This window comes from Petromyzon marinus, chromosome 1 (assembly GCF_048934315.1).
Source record: "Petromyzon marinus isolate PM22_M1 ecotype Great Lakes invasive population chromosome 1, UKy_Petmar_22M1.pri1.0, whole genome shotgun sequence".
NCBI classification, from domain to species: Eukaryota; Metazoa; Chordata; class Hyperoartia; order Petromyzontiformes; family Petromyzontidae; genus Petromyzon; species Petromyzon marinus.
In genome coordinates, this window is record NC_133667.1 from 26,417,172 (window position 1) to 26,443,771 (window position 26,600).

Here is a 26,600-nt window from a genome sequence, read left to right on the forward strand (position 1 = left end):
TTGTATTTGATGAGAATGGTTCTGTATGGGATAAGGGTTCTGTATGGAATAAGGGTCCTGTTGGATGACGCAAGACGATGGTCGTGCATCAGAGATGACATCGAAGTAGCTGAGGGCTGTCTCGAGAACTCAAACCTGCTCATGATGCGACTCAAATAACATTAAACCCGCGATGGAACCCATTTTAAATGTTTAATTTAATCACACAAATACACAGATATAAATAAATGGCAAATTACAGATAAACACTGAAGCCGGGTGTATTGGCCATTACTGATCACGTCTGTAATCCAGAGCTTTGGAGGCAGGGTTGGTGGATCACGCAGAGATCATTGAGGGTGCCTTCTGAAGACAATACAGCAAGCAAGTTAATTCCGACTCAATCCATCCGCACAGTTGGGAGTTTTCAGTGCTGTGCCCATGTAAACGTGTGGGTGTTCTCCAGGAATTCTGGTTACCTCCCAATGAGTGTAAAAAAATACGTGTCAAAAAAGGCCCTCCTGAAAGCGTTTTGGGACTTGACGAGGTATTCCCGTCATGTTGCGGAGAGCTAGTGATATATTTTAAGGTTATAAGAATGTTAGATTTAAAACATTGTGGGGATCTTAAGAAAGGAACTACTGGCTTTTGAGCGTAAGCAATGGCGGAGCCAGGATTTTCAGGTAGGGGGGGCAACCCCTCCAGAATTTTTTTTTATATATATAGGAGTTGTTAGTAAGGACTTGTCCCTTGCTTTTTATTTGACGCGTGTGCGGCGATGGCGCAGCCATCGATCGAGGGTCGAATTCGAACCGCGTTGTGTTATCAGCATCGCGCTCGCTGAATGCCTTCAGGGAAGTCGTGGACTGTATACACAACTGCGCACAATTCTGAGTCACTTATAACTGCTTTTCCGTTACTTATTGACAATTATGGACTCAGACTATTGTCCTATCATCTCATAGAGTCCCTGGCACGTAATAATATGCTACACAGTGGCAGTCGCAAAATGCCGATTTATTACTAATAAACCCCAATGATCCGATCGAAATTAGGGATTTGGATAGGATCAACTGGGGGCACGTGCCACCCCACCCACCCACTGGCTCCGCCAATGAGCGTAAGTGCACATGGACGACAATCAAAATTGAATGGCAGGACAGGGTAACTTTTAAGGTGAGAATAGAACGTGGCAAGAAAGTTGTTTTCTCGTTGCAATCTGGAAGAAGTTGTAAAGAGTGGAGATGTGTGTAGTGTGAAGGTCAGGTTACCGAGACAGGCATTACAGTGGCAGCCAGAAGGTGACGACCAATGGAATGACCTAAAGCTGAATAGTGGTGGTGATTAGAATGTAACAAGGGAACGACCGAAAGATGGTTATTGATGTCGACCAAAAAATGGAAAGACACTAAAGCGAGATGGTGGTGGTGATGGGACTATAAGAGTGATCCTTCAAGCGCTTGTCAACGGTGCAACAGCCGTGGGATTTCACAGGAGTGATGGTGAAGTGTGGTGGCATTGGCTGACAAGCTCTGGACTTTGTAGTGTCAATAATACTACTGTGAAAAATGATGAAAAGTTCCTTTTGCACTTTATTTTGTTTTAACGTTTCACACGCTCCCTTCTCCTCTGCATATGCGGGGGGGGAGGGGGAAAAATCATCCAAAACTGAAAAGAAAAATGCAATAGGAATTTTGAGTTCGTGAAATGGGACGTTAATAATCTCTAAACACAAGTTGTGTATGGACTCTCCAGTAGAAATCTGAATTAGCCACCGCCACCTCCTATCACAAACCTCTGAGAGGAACAGCTTCCGAGGCTTTTCCGAGTCTGTGGTTTTTTACAAGTACGAACATTTTCTTTAATATCTGCTTATTTTTAAGTTATTTGTTTAATATAATTTTTGGAAACTCTTTTGCAATATTAATAATTGTGTTTTAGTTGTTTTACGAGCAGCAATGGAAAAGTCTGTGGCCTGATACAGAAAGCAATGAGTGACCTTGAAGCTGTCATTTCACGATATGGTTCCACTGAATTGCAACGCATTCCATCCATCAGTGCCCAAACGTTAATCCCCACCTGGAAGAACTTTTTTCCCCTGCTCCTAAACCACTCGAACATAGCACACGTCACTTCATTGCCACAAGAAAGTCATTTTCTCTGCAAGCGATTCTTTTTACCTGTGGGGAGAATGTGGAAGAAACGGGGAGTCAAATATTGTATCGGTTTTTTCCACATTTGTCTAAGTTTCTCTGACGTTTACATAGATTTAACAAATTTTCTCAATATTTGTGTGTTCTTGATTTCTCTTCATTTTTTAAGAAAATTATTTCTAACACTTGTCAGGAAAAGATAAAGTTAATCTATTGCTTTCAAATTTTATCAATATTTTGTATGTACTTTTAATTGATGATTCACCCTATATTGTAGCACCACTCATGCTACGTTAGGCAGTGGACTTTTCCATCAACCCTGGTAAACTCTCATCTAGCCACACACAAAGCAGTTCCGTTCCAAAAACTTGGTTTTTGTTTATGAATGGGAGCAGTCAGCAGGAAACGAAGGGACGAGATGATGATGTTGAAATGGCTCCTGGCATCTCTGCCATCACTATCTTCGCCGCCATCACCACCATCAGCGCCACCAACACCATCACTACCGCAATCGCCAATTTAATTCCTCGCCTCGAGAAACAGAGTTTCCTGTGGAAAAAGCTTCAGTTCTTCAAACGACTTGTCTGGGTCAAGAACAGAGAGCTGTGAAGAGAAGACAGAGGGTCAATGGGTGAGTGTGTGTACGAGTAACTTGGTAAGTAAATAGATGGGTGAGTGAATGACCATGCCATTGAGTGATCAGGAGAGTGCATAGGTAGGGTGGTTACATGTGTGGTTGAGTAGTTAGATTTGAGTGGGCGGTGAAATGTGGGTCCATGTGCATGGGTGTGCCAGTGAGCAAGCGATTGAATGCATAAGCAGGGGGTGGGGTGAATGGATCAGTGAGGCAGGGGAGTAAGTGATGGATGATATACAAACAGTGAGTGCGAGAGACATGGAGGAACATGCATGAAAGAGGGATAAAAGGGCTTGGGGGGGGGGGAATGGAGATACTTGGATGAGGTCGATAAGGTGTGGGAAGAGAGAAGGTACACATTTAAAAACATGAGAAGGCAATAAGGGGTGAGGTGGCAGAAGTGAGACAGAGAAAAACGGGGTGGATACACAGGGAGGCATGGGAAGTGAAATATGGGGAGGGAAACACGAGGTGGAAGAGTGGTGAGTTCGGGGAAGGGAGATATATGGAAAGGAGAAACACACAGGTAGATACATGGAGGAGGAAACACTGAAGAAGACACGGGGAAACACGCACATCTCTCCGTGGAAACGTCGTGAGCAGCTTGAAGTCTCTCTGCGCGAATCCTCGCGATGCCACGAAGGTGATGAGTGCGCGGAGTGGCTGGGACACGAGGAATCTTCGCTCGAGAAATTCTCCCTGTGGCGTCCTCACGCGCAGGCGCGTCACGGGAGCCTCAGCACCCTCCGCTGCCGGCTCCGGGGGGAGAGACTCGGCAAGTGAAGCCATGAGAGCCTGGGGAACGAGGATGATGATGATACGGACATCAGTGTCATCGTCATTGCCAGTGATGTTGCAGCTTCTGTTGTCATGGTCACCTTTGCTGATGTCTTTGGTAACAGCAACAGAAATGTAATAATTCATTAACAAGGTCAGCTGCAGAAGGCAGCGCTTCTTCATTATCAGCAGCAAGTGGCATTACCATTATCAGCAGCTGCAGCAGCATCATCACCATGTTCATAGACAGCTACCTCAAAAGTATAATTAGCAGAAGCATCAGCACCACTATCAGCAATGGTAATCACCGTCAGGGGGTATGGCTCAAGGGTCATTAGTAGACAGGTCAAGGTGAGGGATGAAAGAACAGGAGTGTGGTCAAAGAACAAGGTGCAGGAACATTTAGGTTGGGCAGGTTATGGTGATAAGTCAAAAGTGGGAGGTTCAGGAGTTCGGAGTCAGCGTTCACCTCTTTTTCCTGCTGCTTTTCTTGTTTGAGTTGCTCCCTCTTTGCCTGCTCAGCAATTTCCTTCTCCTGTGCATCACGCTGTGATGGAAACATCAGCATCAGTATAATAATCGCCACCACCACCATCTTCATGGGCAGCAGCTTCATTAGCATTATCATTGCTATCATTATCAAGCAGTAGATGCATCGTCATTATCATTACTAGCATAATCACATCACAATCAGCATCATTATCACTGCCATTATCACCAACACAAGAGGAAGCACAAACTCATTTGGAAAGCATAAGGAAATGAAGCACATTAAGCATGAGAGAAGCATAGTGAAAATACGAGCAAGCACAAGGGAAGTATTATGAAAAAAAAACCATGGGGAGCATTTAAAAGTCCAGAAGCTGCAAGAGAAATGTAAAAAGTGTAGGGTTTAAAACACACGTGAATTATGGTTCCAGTGCTTGGAGTGCATGGGGGGAAGTGTTTCTTACTTTGGCGCGGTCGGCTTCCAGCGAGAGGCGGTATGCTTCATCTTGCTCCCGCTTCACAGTCTCACGAGCTTCACGCTCCTCCTAGCGACACAGATACATGGTGTGGTAGCGGCGGTGGAGATGGTGGGGGTGGTATTGGTCGTGATGGTGTTGGTGTTGACACAGGTATTATGATAGCGATTGTTGTAACAGTGATGATGTCCTCACCTCGTCCTTGATGTCCTGCCTCTGTTGCTCAGTGAAGATGTCAACCGCGTGCATCAACCTCATCATCATCTCATCCAGTGTTGTGTTTCCTGTATCAGTACACATACACCTTGTGTTAACTGTGCATGTGCGGAGAGCCGCTAATTATTGTGATAGTAGCCAGGTATTAATTTCTCACGAAATATTTTTTTGGTCACTGGTAGACTTAAGGTGACACGTAACTAGTAGCCACAGCCATGAGCAAGAGGTATTACTGGATGTGGCGTGTCAGATACGAATATATTTTCTGGGTTGCTGCCTTGGACAGACCCCACTGAAATCAAGAAATAATTGTAACGACTGAGACATTGAGACCTATTCTTAATCCTGCTACTTTTAATTTTAAGGCAATATCCAAAATGTCAACATCACCGGTCATGATCAAATCACTGCTGTATGAAGGGCTCCCCAATCCATCACCATACCTCATGATCCTGCAACAATTCATATAGCTCCTACAAACCAAAGCTCATTTAATCTCTGTGCTGGAAGTCCTCATGGGGTTGTTCCCTCTTTTGCTGCCACTCCATTGTTAGTCTCGACCACCGGATATTCCCACTTACTTTCTTACCAGTTAAATAATGTCTCGAACTTGTACTTACTCTCTAATCCATGTGTTCCCCTTGGCTGGCCTTGACCTAAAGGCTTCCACAGCCTTGATTTGGGCCTTGGCCTCATGGGTCCAAGCATTGAATTTGAGACTGGAATGTGCATCCATTTTAGCGGTTTCCCAATTAAGTAATTTGCGAGTGATTTTTCAAATTTGGAAAATTTACATAACGACCAGGAACACACAGTCTGCTCTTATTCAAATTAAGTAACAGAATCTTTACTGTCCACCATGAAGCACACGGCACCTATTTTATGGTTAATACACCAGCATCAATATTTACAGTGCTTGCCACAAATTTACCACAATACCTTGCTGATCTCGTCAAGGAGCATAAAGCATCACGTGAACTCCGGCCATCATCACAGCAGCGGCTTTGGCTAGCCATGGAACAAAGACTTGCAGTACTTCGCGCGCTTTCACTTGTGCTTTTGCGGCCGTCTCGAACACTCTTCCTTCCAATATTAGGAAGCCGCTGGATCTATGCACTTTTAAAACTATATTGAAAACTAATTTCTTTAGAACAGCTTTTTGTGTATAGTTTGTTGTCCTTCCCCCGCACCTCCAATTAGCATGGTTGGCTATGTATGGTGGAAAAGAAGTTCAACATACTTACATACATACACAGTGAATGTGTGTCTGTATGTGTGACTGTGTTTATGTGGATATGCGTGTATGTGTGTGTACATGTGTGTCTGCACGCTTATGTGTTGAGCATGTGTCAGTGAACTGTACCATGTCTAGGTTCGCTCAAATGTCACCGAGGGCCACTTGCAGGTGTGAGGCTGTACCTGGGATGACGGAGAGCACCTCGTTGGAGGTTCGCTTGCCCATGATGGCGAGGAGCAGGGGGAACTGGTCGGGTTTGTAGGAGCGCAGTGTCTGAGATGCCCCACTCCCAAAGTGCCTGGTGCAGGAGCTGAGAAACCTGGGCACAACCACCACAACCAGTCGCTCCATCTCTCCATTCTCTTCCCACAATAACTACCCTTCTCCCCATAGCTCACATTGTCACCCAATGTCCCTCCAAGTCTCCCGCTGTTTCCCAGCATGTCCTCTCCATGACTCCCTCCCCTCTGTACCCCCCATCCCCCCACCCCGTTTCTCACCGTGCCCTGTTTGCCTCCGCGGTGACATCCCATGCCCAGGAGATGAAGTTCTGTGACAGGTACGTCACCACCGACTCGGCACAGAGGAGGCGTGAGCAAAACACGTTGGTGAGGACGCTGCCATCGTGGTGCAGGTATACGGCCAGGAGCTTGCGCTGTTGACACACAACAACAACAGCTGCCATTCGCCAGTGACGGCGACGTCCACACAGCCCTTGTATTAGGTGGACTTTGAGGCCAAAGCAAGCGTCGGAGGCTTGCTGGCAGGAGGTCACGGCACAGACCCGGGTGTTATGGGTTGACTGACTTGGGATGACGGATAGAGACACCACCTGTGCTTCCTACTGTGCCAACTGTGTGTTATACACAAACCATATACATACAAACACACAAAACAGTTGAGGCAAGTGCTGTTAAGCAATTACCTATTGCCCAGTGCTGATGTAAATACATGCTCATTTAAATACACGCATACATATATACACTATCAACATCACTATGCCACACCTTTGAATATGTCACTGCATGTATTAAGTTCAACCGAAAGTATTTTATTCTCATAAGCGAAGCCTCAAACCTGTGTCATGCAGCCTGAGACATACAGCTAATGTGCGCAGCTGCTGCAGAACTAGCCATTGGTGTGTTAGGTTGCATCTTTTACTATCACTACATTGACTCACGTCCTGTGGTCGGCTGTAGAACGCCTCTTGTAAAGCTGCCTCAAGGCCCCCGATGAAAAACACGGGGTGGCACTCACCATATCTGACACAGAGACATCAACATCATCAACAGTCATCATTACCATCATCATCAACAGCAGCAGCAGCATCCACACCATTACCACAATATCTTTTGGCTGATGCTGCTTATGATGATAGTTACCATTCAAGAACCTCGTCCTCCTCATTATCACTACCACCACTACTACCATAAACCACCACTTTCACCACCACAACTCTTAAAACAATCACCATCATCTCCACAAGCACCACCATTACCATCATCACCTTCACAAACACCAGCATGTATAACACCACCATCATCTTCAGCACAACCCTCACTATCTCTACTACCAATAAATGTCAGGGTGCTCCTACCGTGATGAGAATTCCGTTGTGAACTGCATAAGTGCCTCGGCCTCATTTTCTGAGTTCTGTGGCACTAGGGGTTGGAGTGGAAAGGTTGGCACACAAGGGAGTAAAATACGGAATGGTAATGACAATCTTTGATCAAAACGAGACAATTATTAATGTTGAAAAACACAGGAGTCATGACAAGTCACAGTCAACCTCTATTGTAATGAGTGAGGGGCCAGACTTAAATCCATTGACAGCCCTGAGCCCACACTGGAATCTACATGTTTTCTTGGTCCCCAATGATGATGATTATTCTGACGAACATGACGGACAATGAAACTATTAAAAAAAAACTCTTTATTTTACCAGATAAGGCCCACTGAGTTTTATTGCGCTTTTTCAAAAATGACTTGGCAACAAATGATAGCTCAACGAAGTGGCTTATCATGTGAAAATGTATAGCATCCAAATACTCAAAACGCATGTTTCTAATTGTGGAGGGAAAAACCAGAGGACCCGGAGGAAAATCCACACGACAACGGGGGAGAACATGCAAACTCCAAATATACAGGCATCAAGCGTCAGGATTGAACCCACGAGGTATTTAACATCTCACCACCGTGTCGCTCATCATCACCATCCATTGGTAATGATGACAATGATGACGACAACTTCAAGCCAAGCACTTTTGACCACGCTGACACCCGTGTGGGTGATATATTACGGTGAAGGAGTGATGGTAAAGTGAGTGAATGAATGAATGTGAATGAGTGAGTAAATGAGCTCGCGAGTAAGCCAATGAGTGGGAAGGTGAATGGGTTAGTGAGTGAGCGAACTGATGAGTGAATCATCTGGTGATTCGTTAAATATGCGAGTGAACTTGAGTGGATAAATACGTGACTGAGTGGGTGGTTTTGTGATTGGTAATGTGGGAGACTAATCTAGTGAGGGGGTATTTGATTGGGTTGTTGAGTGAGTGAACTCGTGAGTGGAAAAATGCGTGCCTGGATGAGTGGGTGAGTTAGCAATTTAGTGGATGGTTGAGTGAGTGTGTAAGTGGATGAGAAAACTAGTGAATGGGCAGTTCATTGCGCTGGTGTGTTAAGCGAGTGAGTGACTGAGCAGCCTCACTCATAGGTGCCGTCTTGCGTTGGGTAGACTCAGACATAAACATCTCCGAGTCCTCCACTCCAAATGACTCAGCCGCCTCCTCAAACTCGTCACTCTCGTCACTGCTCACCATGTGCACGTCCACCGCCTGCGAGGATCAACATCATCAGTTGCATCATCATTATCATCGTTATCATCGTCGTCGTCACCAGCAACATCAGCAAAAATATCAGCTTCATTATCATGATTAATTACATAATAATCATCATCAACACTAACATCATCAACAGCAGCATCATCATCAGTAACACCATTACCAAAGGGAGCAGTTTCATCAGTATGAGCAATATCATCATTTGCAACATTATCATCAACTGGATAATAATCATCATAATCAGCATTATCATTGGCATCATCGTCAGTTGAAGGATTGTGTTCGGTGGGCATTCAACAATGCATCTATTCACAAGTTAACATTTGAGTCTTACACTCATGATACAGAAAATGACTCGGAGAAACACCGCAGCCAATGACAACTTCTTTTTGTGTTTAATTTGTTGTCCTTTTCTCGCACCTCTGATTAGCACGGTTGGCAAAGTACAGTGCAAAATAAGTTCAACATACATATATAGAATGTGTAAGACCACATGTCTGGCGCTGATGGGTTGATTGAGTGGATTCTCAGAGCCTTTGACAGGACTAACAGTCATAACCAGAGTTACTTCCCCTGGCCCTGTCTGGCCTTGCAGAGGAAGTCTTTCTCCTGTCCGAGGCTATGGAAAATCCACTTTTATTTCGTTCCTAAACCATACACAATTGTGCGGTTACTGCTGATGAAGCTCCTACGGCCAATGATGATGCTGTGCCTGATAATGAAGCTCGTAACAATGACGAACGCTCTTCCCTTTCTCTCACCTCGGTTGAACACTCTGCCGCAGTCAGAGCCGAAGGTTTTTTGGACACGGAGAGACGATGACACGGATACGAGAGGCCAGCGGCAGCTAAGGTCAACTGCAGTTGCACACAAGACATATAAATATAGACACACATATACATCATTACCATCATCAGCCATGTTCTATCCACTGTTGGATGAAAGCTGCACCAAGCTGTCGCAGTCTCTGACAGGATGAATTTGGCTCATGTGCAGGATTTGTTACATTGTATAAATATAGTACACACGTAAATATGTTTTTTACACGGTTGTTTTTAACACAGTTGGTGAGAACAGGTCCAGAGGCCAAAACAGCACTTTCCCAGTTATAACAGATAAGAGTTCACATATTTATTGAATTGTGTAAGCTTATAAGAGCTTGGAAATAGACAATGGGAGAGAATTGCTAAGTAAAGCATGTGCGTGGGAAGCAGCAGAGAGAGGTCTTTTTACCTGCAGACAGTTCATAACCATACACAAATACACACATGCACAAATGTATATACACACATACTTTATATTAAAAGCACGGTGTATTTAAACATATACAGTTGTCCCTCACTATAACGCGGTTCACCTTTCGCGGCCTCGCTGTTTCGCGGATTTTTTTTAGTGTAATTTTGCATGCTTTTTTTTCCTGCATACAGTAAGGGAGAACCGCACATGTCTTCTGCGTCCTGATTAGCTAAGGGAGTACAGAATGCGTTCGGCTAGCCAGATTTACATAAATGTTCAATCGCTAGCAGTTTGACTCTGAAGTGCTGTATGTTTGCAAGTTTTCTACCCGAAAAAACCCATAATGTCGATGAAACGAACTGCAAGGAAAAAGGTACCTGCTGTCGCACCCAAAAGGCAGAGGAAGATGCTAACCATCGCAGAAAAAGTTGGACTTCTGGACATGCTAAAGGAAGGTAGAAGTTACGCGGCTGTAGGGCGCCATTATGGAATAAATGAATCTTCGGTTCGTTACATAAAGGAGGAAAATAACATAAGGACGACAGCAGCAATAAGTTTTAACAGGGATGCAAAAAGGGTTGTAATTGTCCGCAACAAGACCATCGTAAGGATGGAGTCTGCTTTAGCTCTGTGGATCAGTGACAGCAGGAAAAAGAACATTCCGCTGGACACCAACATCATCCGCACAAAAGCTAAAAAACTTTATGAAACCTTTGCTGACAGCGAGGAGCAAGATGATGCGGAGCCCGGGCCATCAAAGAGTGCTTTTCACGCAGAACCAAGCCCATTTAATGCCAGCAAGGGCTGGTTTGACAAATTCCAGCAACGCTTTGGACTTAAAAGTGTTTCTCTGCATGGAGAGGCCGCCTCTACAAATACCGCTGGAGCAGAGGCATACGTGAACAAATGTAAAGTGATCATCGAGGAAGGGGGATATAAGCCTGAACAAGTTTTTAATATGGATGAGACAGGCTTATTTTGGAAACGAATGCCCTCTCGCACCTTTATAATGCAGGACGAAGCCAAAGCCTCTGGATTTAAAGCCCAAAAAGATCGTGTGACTCTGGTTATGTGTGGAAATGCTGCGGGCTTTATGATAAAACCAGGGCTTATTTATAGGTCAAAAAATCCGAGAGCCCTAAAAAACAAAAATAAGAATGCGTTGCCCGTTTACTAGATGCACAACGCAAAGGCTTGGATGACAAAAGTGCTCAATCTGGATTGGTTCCAACATTGTTTCATTCCGGAAAACAAGCGTTACTTGAGAGGAAAAGGACTGGATTTTAAAGTGCTTCTGCTCGTGGACAACGCCGGAGGCCACGCTGATGATTTGTCGTATGATGGTGTGCAAATTGAATTTCTCCCACCAAACACCACATCGCTGATTCAGCCCTTGGACCAAGGCATCATCCGCGCTTTCAAAGCGCTCTATACGCGCAACACCCTGCAGCATCTTGTTGAGGCTATGGACTCGGATCAAGATTTCTCACTAAAGGCCTACTGGCGTGAATACACCATTGCATCATGTCTCAAAAATATTCAGAGGGCCATTCATGAGATGAAAACTGAAACTTTAAATGTCTGCTGGAAAAAACTGTGGCCAGAGGCAGTGCACAACCCCACGGGATGCTCTCTTGATGAGATCCATCACTCTGAGATCCATCACTCTGCGGTAGATACAGCTGTGAATCCGGCTAAACAGCTTGGGGGAGATGGCTTTAATGATATGACTCCCAATGACATTAATGCCCTGATTGATGCCCACTCACAACCGCTGACTGATGAAGACCTGGCAGAGATGACAAAGCCACCAAATGAGGATGATGGAGAAGAGGAAGAAGAGGACACAAGTGTTGATAAAGAGGAGGAGGATGGACTAACACTTGATCGCTTGGCAACCATGGTGAGAATGGCCACTGAACTTCAGAGAGCTGCGCAAGAATGGGACCCTTTGATGTTCCGTTCATTACAGTTCTCAAATATAATCGAAGGTGCATGTCTGTTTATAAGAATCTTCTGGCCCAGAAGAAAAAACAGCGCCAACAACTACCCAAAACTATGTTCTGCACTCGGAAAAAAACACCTGCACCAAGGCCTTCAGTGGAAAAAGACGTTACAGCGGAGCGGCGTCAGGACAAAGAGGCATCTTCAGAGGAACTGTGAAATACGCGAGTTACTGGTAATAATTTCTTATGTGTCAAACCTCGTAGATTGATCATTAAAAATAAATTTGTTAAAAATGTTTGGGCTTGAAAACAGGTTTTGATCTTTGGTTTCATTTAATAATATTGTACTTATTTTTTTTTTAAATCTGCGAAAGTTTGAACTTTGAGAGTGTTTAAATAAGAGAGAAATGTGAGAAAATGTTAATGCCTGTCTGAGAAAAGAGTATAAAAGTGTGTGGTTAGGGGTTTTACAGCCTTAAAACATGAATAATTGTAAAAAATAAAGCTGATTACTTTGCGGATTTCGTCTATTTCGGGTTATTTTTAGAACGTATCCCCCGCGATAAACGAGGGACCACTGTACAACAAACATGCACATACTACAACAACACCAGCCATTCGCCACTAAGTGGCGGTGACGTCACCACGGTGCCTGTGCCAGACCAGGTGCACTTTGAGGCCATGTCAAGTGTCGAAGGCTCGCTGATAGGTCACGGGACAGACCCAGGTGCCATGGGTTGACTGAGATGACTGGCAGATGCACCAGCTGTGCCCCCTACTGTGCCAAATTGTTGCATTTTAGCCGTCCAGCACTCTGCTCGTTGTGAGCGTCGCTCCTCTGCCCTCCGTTGCTGTTGGAGAGTGACTGCTTCCAACTGACCAGTAGTGTCCTTAACGAGCCTCCTTCATTGGTACATTTTAATGTAATGTACATACACACGCGCGCACGCACACAATACAGACACAAACACATTTCGATACACAAATAAGAACAAAATATAAATGCACAACATTTACATGATGCCACTCATGTGCACACGCAAACACAACAGCCAGCCCCTGGGCTTGAACCAAGCATCTTAGCAGCAATGGAAACAGTGTGTCGCTCTCACCGCGTCGTTGTTCGCAGAAAGAGGCCATCCCTCCCACTGCTGCTGTCTTACTTGAATGTTGGTGAGGTCGGCAACATTGTATTTGACCTGAATGCACATAACAAAGATAAAAGGCAAAGATCCACCACATAGCCTTTAACAGACTGTTGGAGGCAAGTGCTGTTAGCAAGCACCTATTAAGGCCCACCAAGGCACACAAGGGGGTGGGTGGCCAGCATCATGCCTGGCCACCATTTGTCTCCTCAGTGTTGATGTTTACACACCGCACCAGGTACTAATTTAAGTAGATGCTAACTATTTAATTTATATTTAGTTAGTGTACACTTTTGTCTATTTTCAGTCTCTATGTCTCTCTGTCCGTCCCACCAGGGCAAGTGTGTGTGGTGGTGACGTCACCACGCATATCTGCGTGATGATGTCCCCCGTATCCCACATCATCGAGCCGGGTTCATGCCTCACCTAAGACGTCACCACGGTCCCCCGCTCCCCACCCCACACTCCACCTGCGCGGAGTACGCTATCATACTATATTATTAAAAGTTTTGCTCGCTGCCTGGCTGGCTGGTCGGCCAGAGGGATGGTCATGTCCAAAGGACGTGGAGGCTGCTAGTTAGGGATATATCTGTGAGTGCTTCTGTTCCTGTCAGTGTTCATGCTCGGGGCAGGGCCGTACATCTCTGATGGTCCGAGCGCCGGGGAAGTTGAGTTTGTACTCCCGCTGAGCTTCGCGGTGTCGCACGATGAGCAGGAACGTCTGATTGATCCGGTCTGTGAGGGCACTGCACACAGAGGGTGATGGTGATGATGATAATAATGGCGGCGGTGGTGGTAGCAATGGTGATAATAATGGTGGCAATCCTGTCGATGATGGAGATGACATTGCTGCTTAAGATAACAATGTCATCGCTGCTGCTGCTGAAGATGATGATTAGATGATGACAACGACTATGAGGACAATGATGAAGACGGTGATGTCAGGTGAGCTTCCGTACCTGCCAAAACTTGACCCGGATGCAGACTGGGGTGAGGCGACGTCTGTCGTCAGCAGAAAGAGGCTATTGTTTTTTGGAAGATGCAGTGAGTGTAGAACAGACTGCACACGCAGAAAAACAAAAACCCCCATATAGCCTCATCATACTTTTGGGGCAAGTGCTGTTAGCGAACACCTATGAAAGCCAGCACGGCATACGAGACAGGGGGGTGGCCAGCACCACACCCGACTGCTTTGGCAGCCCAGTGGCGATGTTTACACATCACACCAGGTACTCATTTGAGGCTGAGTCGATCTCAGGGAAGCCCAGGACCAGTTCATATAACTGTCACTGATGTTGGCCATGAGCAGGACAGCACCACGCCAGTTTTCTCTCCCTTAATAATGTTTACACACTACGCCAGGATGCTCATTTAAAGTTGCGTCAAGTTTAGATACCACTGAAGTTATCTGTGGCTGGGAATCAAACCCAGGTCACTGGGATTGTAGAGGGAACCACTGGTACACAAACACGCAATGCTAAAACACACATATACAGTACATCCTTAAAAACACATGGTGCTCACATATGCACTGACACCTACACAGTGAAACTCCTTATATGCAATAATATTGGGCACCCTGTCAGGGGTAATCACATTTTCAGAGAAGAAGAGTGTTTATCCATTTGTCCACAATTAAAACTTCTATTATCCGAGACTATAATTAACTATAATGAGATGAATTTAGCACATAGTACAGTACCATGACCGTTAGGCACGATATAATTTGGCTCCATTCAGCCAAATTGCACTTCTGGTACTAATTTACTCTCAGCTCAGCTGTGGGGTGTGGTGTGGGAGCCTACGGTGCTACCAATGGGCCATAACCCGGGAGTTCAACTTGAAAGTGAATCTCACCAAGTCCGTGACATCAGTTGCCTGCCACCCGCAGAGCTGCATTTGCTCAGTGGGGACCTGCAGTTCATTCTGTAGACACTTCTTGACGTCTCCTGCACACACACACACAAACGTATAGATTACACACCCAAACTTACACATTAGACATGTAACCAATCACTCCCCTTCAAAGGTCCCCCCCTTCATCCTGTGAGTTTGACTGAATGTCACGATTCAGGCAATTTCATTAATAAATAAAAGTTTAGTCTCGTTTGTCTCTTTTACATTATCTCGTCTAAACGGTCTCATTTATACTCTCTCGTTCGTACTCTCGCATCTGTACTGCCTCGGTTGTAGTCTCTTGTTTGTACTTTGACATCTTTTCTGTCCTGATTACTCTCTTGTCTGTAGTGTCTGTCCCATTTGTTGTATCTATACTGTCTTGTTTGTATTGTGTCAATTAAAAACAAGACAGTATGGCACATGTGCCATGAGCGTAATCGATGACTCACTACATACCACACCAGGGCATGCTAACACATGTCTATAATCCAGGGAGGCCACGGTTAGTGGATTTGCACCGATTTGTGAAACTTCCAAACCCACTGGGAAGTGAGGTGGCCTGTAGATGGCAGTACAGTAAGTGGGCTCATAAACCAACCTGGATGCACCTTTGAGTGTAATCCCTTCGGGTGTGTGGGTATTCTTCAGTACTCAGGTGTAATACCACAGGCCAAACGGCTCATTCATGGAAATGGCCAAACATCTAAATGAAAGGCACCATTGAAATGAATTTTCAAATTCAGTGTAGAAGTAGTATAGATAACACACATCCACTTTTCAATAAGTACATTTCACAAACACAAATATAAACACACATATACAAAGATGCTCCATTTAGTCTGTGCTGTCAGCAAGCACCAATACAGGCCAGCACCCCACCTGACTCGTGTTTGTGCTGGAGTTGCACAAACTTAAGACTGAGTCAACCTAGTGGAGGGCAAGGACAGGTTCAGACAGCAACTGATGTCGCCGGGACTGAACTCAGATCACTAATTTCATAGTGCAGCGTGAGAGTCACTGCCCACAAAGACATAGATCTCCATTTAACAGACTGTTGGAGCAAGTGCTGTTAGTGAGCACCTATTAAGGCCAAAAGAGCATATGAGAGGGTGGTGAAGCTAGCACCACATATCGGGCTGCCTTTTTCTCCCCAGTCCTGATGTTTATACACATTGCACCAGGTACTCATTTAAGCCTCAGTCGACCTAGAGGAGGTCCTCAAGGACCACTGTTGGCCAGGAGCAGAATTGACAGATTCGTAGTGCAGGTTAGCGTTAGCTAATAAAGACACTAAGCTAGCATCAATCATATGCTGGCAATAAGTTCTGAGTGAAAGAGTTGGATGTTTTTCTCTCTCGGAGACAAATAATGGCTGTGTTGGACACCATGAACCACTGGGGTGCACTCACCCACGGTGGAGCAGTCCTCCACGGTCAACTCCACGTTCCTGTTGCGGTGCTCCACCACAAAGTTTAAAAATCGAGGTGTCTTCTCTGTTGGCATTGGCCGGAATCCAGAAGCCATTGCCTTGGAAAGCCCTGACCCAGATGCGGATCTCGGGAGCCCGGATCCCGATGGCCGCAGCGGGGGTGGTGACCCAGACCCAGACGCGGACACAGGAAACGGGACCGGCTGGGAGCTGAGGGCTGGGGTTGTGGGGGGCACGGGGTCCAAGGGGAAGAGGAGGGGGCTGCTCTCTTCACTTCCTGCTCGGTCACTGTGGGCAGAAAGTGGCAGGTATGCAGAGTTAAATGGTGACATTGTTGAAGAAATATCATCATAATCGTTGGCAGCAGTAGTAGTGGTAGCAGCAATAGGACAGATTCAATAGCAACATACATGTATCTCGTTTCACCATTGTCTCCACCATCATTATGATCAAAACCGACAAATACTTACGTCTGTAAGACGCCATTTTCTTGAGGAATCACTCCATTGATGGCAGCCTTTCACACAAACACACACAGGCATTAACACCGAAGGATAAATACGTCATTCTGGCTCTTTGAGATTCATGGATTAATAGTGAGTCTTAAGGTGTAGTTAGTGTAGGCCTGAGTCATTGGGCGTTATCACTGAACAATAAGGGAGCCTTATTCTGGATATATGTCATTGACACTGAAAAGTCAAATCTTACCAATAAATCCCAGTTGTTCTGCTCCAACAGTGTGATGGCCTCATCTATATTTTCTATGCCTGTGCATGCCTGTGGACACACATACATGACAGCATATACATTAATATAATGGTTTAATTAATAACACTAACAGGGTTACAGAGAGGAAGGGTATATAAAAACATATTTTGGCCACCTGGCCAATATAAAGTATTGAGGTTTACAGACAGATAATATATACTGACAATATGCGTGACGTTGGGTTATGTCAAGCTCGCTGGGTAACGGAAACAACCTTTGAATGGTAATAATGCCATTTTCCATCATGTGTAGAACATAATGTGAATACGCACTTAAGATGGGAACAGAAGTCATGCACAGGTATTGTTTCTTGTAACCCTGCATGAGTCAATGGGACACCAACTGTGGATTGTACTGTACAGTAAAGTACTCTTCCATGTCAATGTAAAAATAGTTATTTTGCCAAATGTGTAGACACATATAAGGCCATCAAATAATCCATTCCCCACATGTATGACTTGCAGCCACGTCTGTCTACACACATGCATGACTAGAAATTCACATTCAACCTGCATGGGAATGTCTGTAAAAACATCAACTGGACAAGTCTTGCATTGAGACCAGGATGCTATTTGGTTAAAAGCAGCAAGACTCATATTGAGGATTGGAATCTGTTTTCCAAGTGAATTGATCAGCAAAATTTAACAACGTATCACATATGTTCATGTCAGGGAGGCTGTATTTTGTCGATATTAATTGTTCAGCGAACTTTATAAAATGTTCAGTGAACATTTTATGTCCACAGGGCATAGCCATTAAAAAATTGCCATGTGATTGGTTGTCCTACTCCCCCAATCTATTCTCTCAAACAGACAAAAGTAAGACTTTGTACACAACATGTGTCTACACATTGGCACATTTTACAATGACATGGTTGAGTATGGATTGTTGCATCACGAGTTCATGTTGGATGGGCAACTGCTTGGGGAAGCCTTCATGCAGTGGTGGACAGTTCAAAATAAGTAATGATGATGGCGTTATAGTAAAAAAAACTGTTGTTATTCTACACCTCCCTATCCTAGGACAAAACACCTGTGCATGAATTTTGTTGGCCATCTTCACGTGGCCTTTCCACATTCCACTTAGCATGGCTTTTCCAAGAGGAATTCAATCCCCCAGGCAGCCAGACGTCACCAATCACCCAACCCAGTCAGTCCATCTTCTCCAGTGAACATGCATCTGTAAACCTCAATAGTTCATGAAGAAATTAGTCAGTCCCATTGTCATCTTTCCTTCTTCAGACCAAAACAAACTTTTCAATAAACAATGATTCAGTTATATTTGCATAAGTTTACTGAAACAGCAACCTTAAAAAGATATGTAGAGTGTACACATAGTAAACACATACAAAAAGACTACATATGCTCACATAAACAAAGGAAAACAACCCAACATACTACGAGCATCACGTTCCACCACCATCCTCCACCAAGGCGATTCGATTACAGTACCGCTCTTCAAAAATCTAATCGTTTTCGTCTCGTTTCTGACAAAGTTATATTTGGGCTTCATTAGCCCAAATATAACTTTGTCATGCTATTTGTATACGTTTCACTCACCACGTTTTATTCGCTTAAGAATCAATATTAAATTATGATTCGAGACACCATTACATCTGGGCAACAGAGTGCAGAGCAGAAAAACCCCTTGTTGTATTGTACACTTCTGTGCTACCACGTTTATGATTCTGAATCTACGCCAATCCGCACTGAACAGCATGAAGTATGGCCAAATAACCCCACGACTGGTAGAGTCCCACGTTGTTTGTGGCGAGCTATTGCCAATGCCATTACGCAACCAGCATGGGCGGTCTTCTCATTGGGAGGTCACTCCTTCTCCGCAGCTGTCTCTGGCTCATATATACACACACAGTTACTGTATTATAAACAGGAGGAGGTAGCCATGGTATTGGGCTTCGAATTGAAAGAGGGCAGGTCGTCTCCAGCACGGATGACAGCTTGTGTGGTTATAATAGACATACTGTATCTTCACTCTAATGATCTCGTTTCACTCTATGTCCCGCGGAACCCCTTACTGCCTCGAACACAATCCTAAACATGCAACAAAGAATAATCCCTTCTCCCACCCAAGCCCTCTCAATGCGCTTGCTCTTCCATTTACATAGGGCACAGAACCGAGATTTCGACTACACTCTATGACCCTTTAAATAAAGAAAAGACACCCAAACCGGACTGTAACCGACGACAGCATTAGTTTCGCCGGTCACAATTCTGCTGATGAGACTCAGACGAATCGAAACCGCTCCCGAAACGTTCTGCTGCGTTAACAACCGCCGCCGGAACACGTCCATACAGTACGCCCAGGCCAGAGGCTCGTCGTTTGAGTGTACGTGCTGAAACACATATTTGTGTATTATCGCATACAAAGATCCCACGTATAGCCTGTAAACGGGACTGTTTGGGGCGAGTGCTGTTAGCGAACACCTATTAAGGCCGGTACAGCACACGAAGGGGTGGGTGGCCAGCACCACGCCCGGCCGCCTTTGTCTCCCTAGTGGCGATATTTACACATCGCACCAGGTACTCATTTGAGGCCGAGTCGACCTATCGTATACGGACACAGACACAATCAACAACAACAACCACCACCATTCGCCGTTAAGTGACGATGACATCACCACAGCGCTGGTGCCAAGTTAGGTGCACGCTGACACAGACGTACATTTTGACACGTACAATACACATAAGACAGCTTCCAGTTTGGTCACAGGCACTTTAAGGCAATGACAGCTATTATATAACACACACACACAGACACGTCAAGTTAGACCGTCTCCCCGAACCCACGCGAACACTGGCGCGCGGCACCTCGTCTCCTCCAGGGGTGTGGACTCCAAGGCCGACGGCTTCCACATTCCCATGCCGGGCGCCCTCACCACCACCACCAGACTTCCCATTACGTGACAAGACGACACTTCTGACACATGGCACCTCCGACGTCGACGAGCGAAACTGACGCGCGCGGTTCAGCTGCCGCCGTCGCCGCCGCAGTAAGACGGCGACGACAATGGTTTGGCGACAGCGAGGCGGTGAAAATGAGGGAAAAGGGTTGTATTGTTGTTGGGGGTTTTATTTTTTACCTGAAAATCGGCGAGAATCACCTCCCTGCCCAATGCCGCCATGACCGCCCCTCGGTCTTTAACGGCCCTGGCGATAGGGAAACAAGCGGAGCTCCCGCCTTTAACTCTCGTCGAGGTGAAATCAACCACTCGCGCAGCCTCCTCGTCCTCCTCCGTCTTGCCGCCTCCCCGCCCCGCCCCCGCCGCCCCTTTTAACTCCTCTCTGCTTGTACGAAATACGTTGGTAAGCCAAATAAATGCGGAGAGATGTAACAACACAAAAAAATCGCCTTTCAAGTCGGGCGGGCAAGTGAGAGCGGCTGAAATGTGCGAGCAGAGGAGCGCAAAGCCGAGTTTTTGTTTTTACGACGTGCCGTAGAGCAATGACAGTCACTGCCGTAAAGCGGATGGAGGGGGTCCGGGCGTTGTGTTGCCCACCCCAATCCTCCACCCCATACAGAATGCGACCGCAGTAAACATGACGTCATCGCATTACCTAGCGACCAAGGGGAGGGGGCTTGGGGGAGGGGGTGTGTGCGCTTTACGGCACTTCTCCCCACCACCACCACCACCCTCCGCCCCCCGTTAACGTAAAGTTCGAGAGTCACTGCCGTAAAGGGAGATGTGGCTCCCCCACACCCCAACCAGCTCCCTTCTCCCCCTCCATTGGAATGCATTGATCCGTAAAGCGTGACGTCATGTTTTTTGCGGTATTCTGGAAGTGTGACGTCACGCTTTTGGAGCGCCATCTAGGTGAGTTCACAATATGGCCCCACGACTTTCAAACGATAACTGTTGCCACCACTTACCCACCCACCCCAAAATCAAAAATACATTACATTTTTGGATTTTTGCGATTGTGAGCATAGACTCCTGCGACTATTACACGTGTGCCAAATGTCAGCTTCCTAGTACTTGTGTAGAACGTAAATTAGAACATGACCACACGCACGACTTAATATACTTACCTATATTATATACCAGCTTTACTACCCGGCTTCGCCCGGGACTTAGATTCACCACGCCCGGCCGCCTTTGTCTCCCCAGTGGCGATGTTTACACACCACACGAGTTACTCGTTTGAGGCTGAGTCGACATAGGGGAGGCCCAGGACCGGTTAAAATAATCGCCACCGGGGGTGGCCGTGAGCGGGAATCGAACTCGGGTCAGCCGGGTTCGTAGCGCAGCGTAGCGCTAACCACTACACTACCGCTCCCCCAAACACACACAGCGCGCTAACCTCTACACTACTGCTCCCCCCACACACACACGTGCTCGTCCATAGGTACACATACACGCGCTTGCTGCAGACACACAACTTTCAGGGTGCGTGCGGCAGTAAACGACTGAAACAATAAAGCAATGCTGCGCGAAGAACGTCTTAGACCTGCAACACATTTGTATGGCACTTTAGCCGCGGAGAGTTGGGGGGGTGCGTGACGTCAGCAGGCACACTGCGTGGCGCTTTGGCACACGGGTCACATGACAGATGTGACGTCACAGCTCACTTGCCGTGCAAAATATATACATAATTGCACCCCCTCCCCCCCAAATACAAAAGTCACGTGTTTTTATTTCTGCATGGTGTACAGTCTGGAAAGTACCCACATGGCAAATTTCAAGTTTGTTGCATGTCGGGAAGTACGCTAAACATTTTGAACAGACACGTATTCACAAATTTCCCTTTTATATATAGGTAAAAGATAAATGTGGGCATGTTATTGATGTATATATTATATGGATTAAAAAAGAAGTTAAATTGAGGTGTAGACTTTTATATATATAGACTTATATATAGACTTACATATCTTATTAAATTAAAATGTGGATAGATGTTGGAAAGCTGTTAGCCATATCACATCCAATTAGAATTTAAAAACTAAATTAAGTGTAATGAAAGAGCTGGGAGGGTGGAGAGTGCTAAAGTACTGACGTCTAAAAATAACCCAAAACTCGACACGTTTGTCAATTATTAAATCTATAAATTGCCCCCTTGTTCAATAGCACATTAAATCGATCAATGAACGCATGTAAACGTGACCGAATTCCAGAGTGCGGGCATTGTATTGTATTGTTTATTCGCACAACAAGCAAGTTTTAAAAAGGTGTGCAGATGAGGTTGGAAACCCAGGAGGTCGTATATGAAAACCACACCAAAACAAAATAACAATGTACGTGTAATGGCAGGGTGACACCTTTCGGCCTGAAGGGGTAATTGCGGTTATGAGGGTATTGCGTCATGCCTTATTATAAGGGGGGCGTATCTGGGGTAAAGGTGAAAGGCGGAGTTAGTCCAGAGGCTCCGGGAACCTGCTTCAAGGTTCTGGAAGGGGGCGTGGCCAGAGGCGGGGTTTGGCCACGCCGGGGCGCATATAAGGGGGGCCGAACCAGAGGTTCGGGTGCTGTTGTGGGTCCTGGGTCCTGGTTGCATCGTTGCTCGTTGTCATCTCGTATCCGACCATGTGGCTGATCTTATGCAAGACCCTTTCCATCGCTGCGCTAGTTGGACAGCTAGTGTAGCGTATGCCGGAGATGGGCTATGTGTTAGGATCGCCTATGTGTAACTGCATTACGTAATGTATCGCCCCTTGTGCTTTTAATAAACAAGAAGCCTTCTACTCAACGTGTCTCAGAAGTCGCTCACTACTTCTGTACAAAACCAATTGATAAATCAATTAAACGAAGCATATTAATTACCAATAGACATGTTTAACTCAGTGTAAAAATAAAAAAACGTGTTTTTGTATGCACATGTGTGGGTATGGGTGAGTGGCATTATCATGCACATAGCCTGGCACAAGCACCATGGTGACGCCACCGCCACTTAGTGGCGAATGGCGGCTGTTGTGTGTGTGTGAGAGTTAGGCCATATGAAGGAGACTACTGGGTGGTTTGGCTCATCAGGCTGACCCGTAGTCTATGCTTGACATTATTGAGGGATGATGATCAGTTTAACACGTAGGCTTTCGCGACCAATATCATCCATAATACATGTATAGTGACTGTGATTGTCACTGTGTGGTGACAGGCTTACGAAGCCACGGCGGATAATGTGTTGGCATTATGTGTAGCCCACTTACTGGGCGTAGTACCAGCCCTCGCGGGGCTTGGGTGAGCGCTGGTCAGCGCGGAGACACCACGTACAGTGTGCGGTGCGGGCTCCCGGTGAGGGAGCGAGAGGGAGTGTCAGCCAGCCAGAGTTACGTTGGGGCATGATACGCTGGTTGAACTGCCGACACGTGACCGGATGATATTGGAGGGGGGCCACCAGTGGACAGGGGCCGCTGGGCGGTTACGTGGTATAGAGGAGCTCTCGGGAGCCTTTGAGAAAGAGCTCGAGAGATCTATAAGGTGGTCAGGGCAAGAGGCGGAGTCAACCCCAGCCCAGGCCGATATAACGGGGGCCCCGTGTGGGGCTCGGAGTTCTTCGTATTGCTGGTGATGAAGATTCACGTCGGGTAAAGCCTCTAGCCACGAGGTCCGGGACCCAGCTTGTGGTCTGGGCCGGGATAGCGAACCGTGTCTAGTTCTGCCGTAGCGTGGCTAGATAGGCATTCAACACCCAAGTGTAGGTTGTGTTGTTATGTTGAGTTAGGAGCCGTCCATAAATGATGTCACGCACTTAGGGGGGGGGGGGTCAGACATTTGTGACGATGTGTGACAAAGAGGGGGGGCGGTTTGAGAAATGTGACGTCACATCAAAATCCGCAACTTTAAATATAGACAACACGTTCTACTTAATTTAGACTTTTTAATATTTTTTTTCCTCCTACATCAGCGCACAGCGGCACATTAAATACACACAACAATGACAATAGTATAAAGCGATTTGAAGAATTCAATATTATTTTATTATTTCATTTTATTTTATTATTTCATTCTCATTCTACGTGACTTTACCGAAATAACCAAAGAAGATGAATCCTTGCAGTCAAGAAAGCTTTAAATCGAAATTTAACCGCCTCTACGGGGAGGGATTCCACACTACCTTAAGATCATTCAACATACTCCGGACAAGAAGGCTCAACTAATCGAGTCTCTCACCTTTCTGAAGAGATGCCGTGACTAGTCTAAGGTAATACCAACCGCATTTACACTTAACAAAGCTATTTCTGTCACAAGCGAATCCCTCAGCTATATCAATGCTAAATTCTCCTGCTTTGATATGTAAACTCCTTTGTCAAGGCGCTTCACACCTCTCACCGAGCTTAAAAGACGCTACGAATCTTAACAGCGCTCATTGAAGCACTGTCGTCCCGACAGTTCTGTTCTTTCACCTGAAGAAGGCTACTTCTGTTGTGGCTGAAACGTCGTGATAATTTTATTGTCTTATTTTATTTTATTATTTGATTCTCATTCTACGTGACTTTACCGAAAGAACCAAAGAAGAAGATTTGAAGAATGTTTGATTTTTTTTTAGGGGGGGGGCAGAGCTTTGTGACGTCATATTTGAGGGGGGTGTCTGACTTTTTGTGACGCCGTGTGACGAGGGGGGGGGGGTCAAAAATCGTCCAAAATCGCGTGACGTCATATACGGACGGCCCCTTGCTGGAATAAAGTGTTGCTCTCAAGACGTCTGCGACTCAGTTGGACTCACTACACATGTTTTTGTTGGGTTAGACCGCGTAAATATATAAATGTGTCGTTAAACCCGCCACCACCCGACACAGCCAATTAGTAATGAGGGACGATGATATTTTGTCAACGTGAAAAGAGCAAGGAACTAATCAACATGGCCCGCTGCTGGCTGTGCAATCCCCGTGACATGACGTCACGACACCCACCTTTGCGTCATTTTCCCCCTTCCCCCCCCCCACCACGCACGTGGAGAAAAATCCACCCAGCAACAGCGGCGACTCTCTACGGCGTGTCGCAAAGTACATGTCCACCACCCACCCACACCTATCCCACACACCCCAAACCTACCCACACCCACAAAGATCCCCCCGTGTAGCCTTAACAGACTGTAGGGGCAAGTGCTGTTAGCGAGCAGCACCTGTGAAAGCCGGCACGGCACACGAGGGGGTGGGTGGCCAGCAATCACGCCCGACCGCCTTTGTCTCCCCAGTGGCGATGTTTACACACCGCACCGGGGTACTCATTTGAGGCTGAGTCGACCTAGGGGAGGCCCAGGATCGGTTCAGATAATCGTCACCGGTGTTGGTCCTGAGCGGGAATCGAACTCGGGTCACCGGGTTCATAGCGCAGCGTAACGCGCTAACCACTACACCGCCGCTCCCACGTCCACCCGCACGGGCTCCAGCGAATCACATTTTATGAAGAAAATTAAAAAAACAATAGGTTTGTACCCTTTCTGGGCAATAAAACAGGAGAGCGGTGTTAAGATGTCCAAACACCGAATGGAAAACCTTTTTTTGTCAAGGTATCAAGTTATTGCATTTAACCGCACGCGGTACTTGCGTGGTGAACATGCAAACAAGCATGGCTCTGTAATGTATTTATATATGGCATTGTCTTTGATACTGATTGGCCTACACTACAGATAGCCAGTCCCATTTTGTTGGGAATGAGCATCCCCAGACGTCGTAAAACACGATAACGCCATCTATATCGATCGTGATATATACAACACAGTATATATATTTTTTAAGTACGTCTGTGAAACTCTGTCAGTGCTGGATAGTGGCATCCCGTGGCGCTGTGCAGGTCACCTTTTGGTTATTTATGTATTTGGGGGGCACAGGTGGTGCATCGGCCAGTCATCTCAGTAAATCGACCCATGGCACCTGGGTCTGTCTCGTGACCATAGCCGTCAACCCATACGGTCTACTCCGTATTCTTGTGCAGGGAAATTAAGTTTTAAGGTCTATACGGCGGACAGCCGTTTCAATACGGGCAAAACATTTTTTGTTTGTGTTCTCCCTTGTGATGGGACTATGTAGGATGAACGTTATAAGGGCACGGGGCTGACCAATAAGGTCTGAATTGGTCTGTAATAAAGTCGGGCACTGATAAGTGGTTGACAGGTTTGCGTGACCTGCCTGAACGTGCACTTAGCCTGGCACAGGCGCCGTGCCATTTAGTGGCGAATGGCGGTTATTGTTATGTATTTGACCATACTTCCCCCACGCTGGCTTTGGGTGAAGGTGGGGGAGTTATCGGCGTGTGAGCATATGACTTAGCACAATAGCACGGTGTAAGATTGCTACTCTGCCCTCTGCTGATCCGAAGCAAGCATGTACATACCACTTGTTATTCATGGTGGTCTCCCATGCAAGTGGAGTGAACCCTAATATGGGACATTGAAATACGGTACAGTAGAATGACATAGCA

At 46.1% G+C, this 26,600-nt stretch overlaps 1 protein-coding gene across 1 annotated transcript; it reads right to left on the reverse strand.

Moving 5' to 3' along the window:
• Positions 1-178: 178 nt before the first annotated feature.
• Positions 179-20,714, reverse strand: FAF1 (Fas associated factor 1). Its single transcript, XM_032946530.2, has 19 exons — positions 20,328-20,714; positions 17,168-17,236; positions 16,930-16,976; positions 16,440-16,747; positions 14,989-15,080; positions 14,091-14,191; positions 13,772-13,877; positions 13,099-13,185; positions 9,566-9,661; positions 8,672-8,798; positions 7,562-7,625; positions 7,145-7,226; positions 6,465-6,619; positions 6,147-6,283; positions 4,707-4,795; positions 4,500-4,580; positions 4,016-4,093; positions 3,346-3,564; positions 179-2,735 (listed from the first exon to the last, which is right to left on the reverse strand). Exons 1-19 carry the CDS (start codon positions 20,367-20,369, stop codon positions 2,652-2,654), a joined length of 2,064 nt encoding a protein of 687 aa, XP_032802421.1. The 5' UTR covers positions 20,370-20,714; the 3' UTR covers positions 179-2,651.
• Between the last annotated feature and the right edge of the window lie 5,886 nt (positions 20,715-26,600).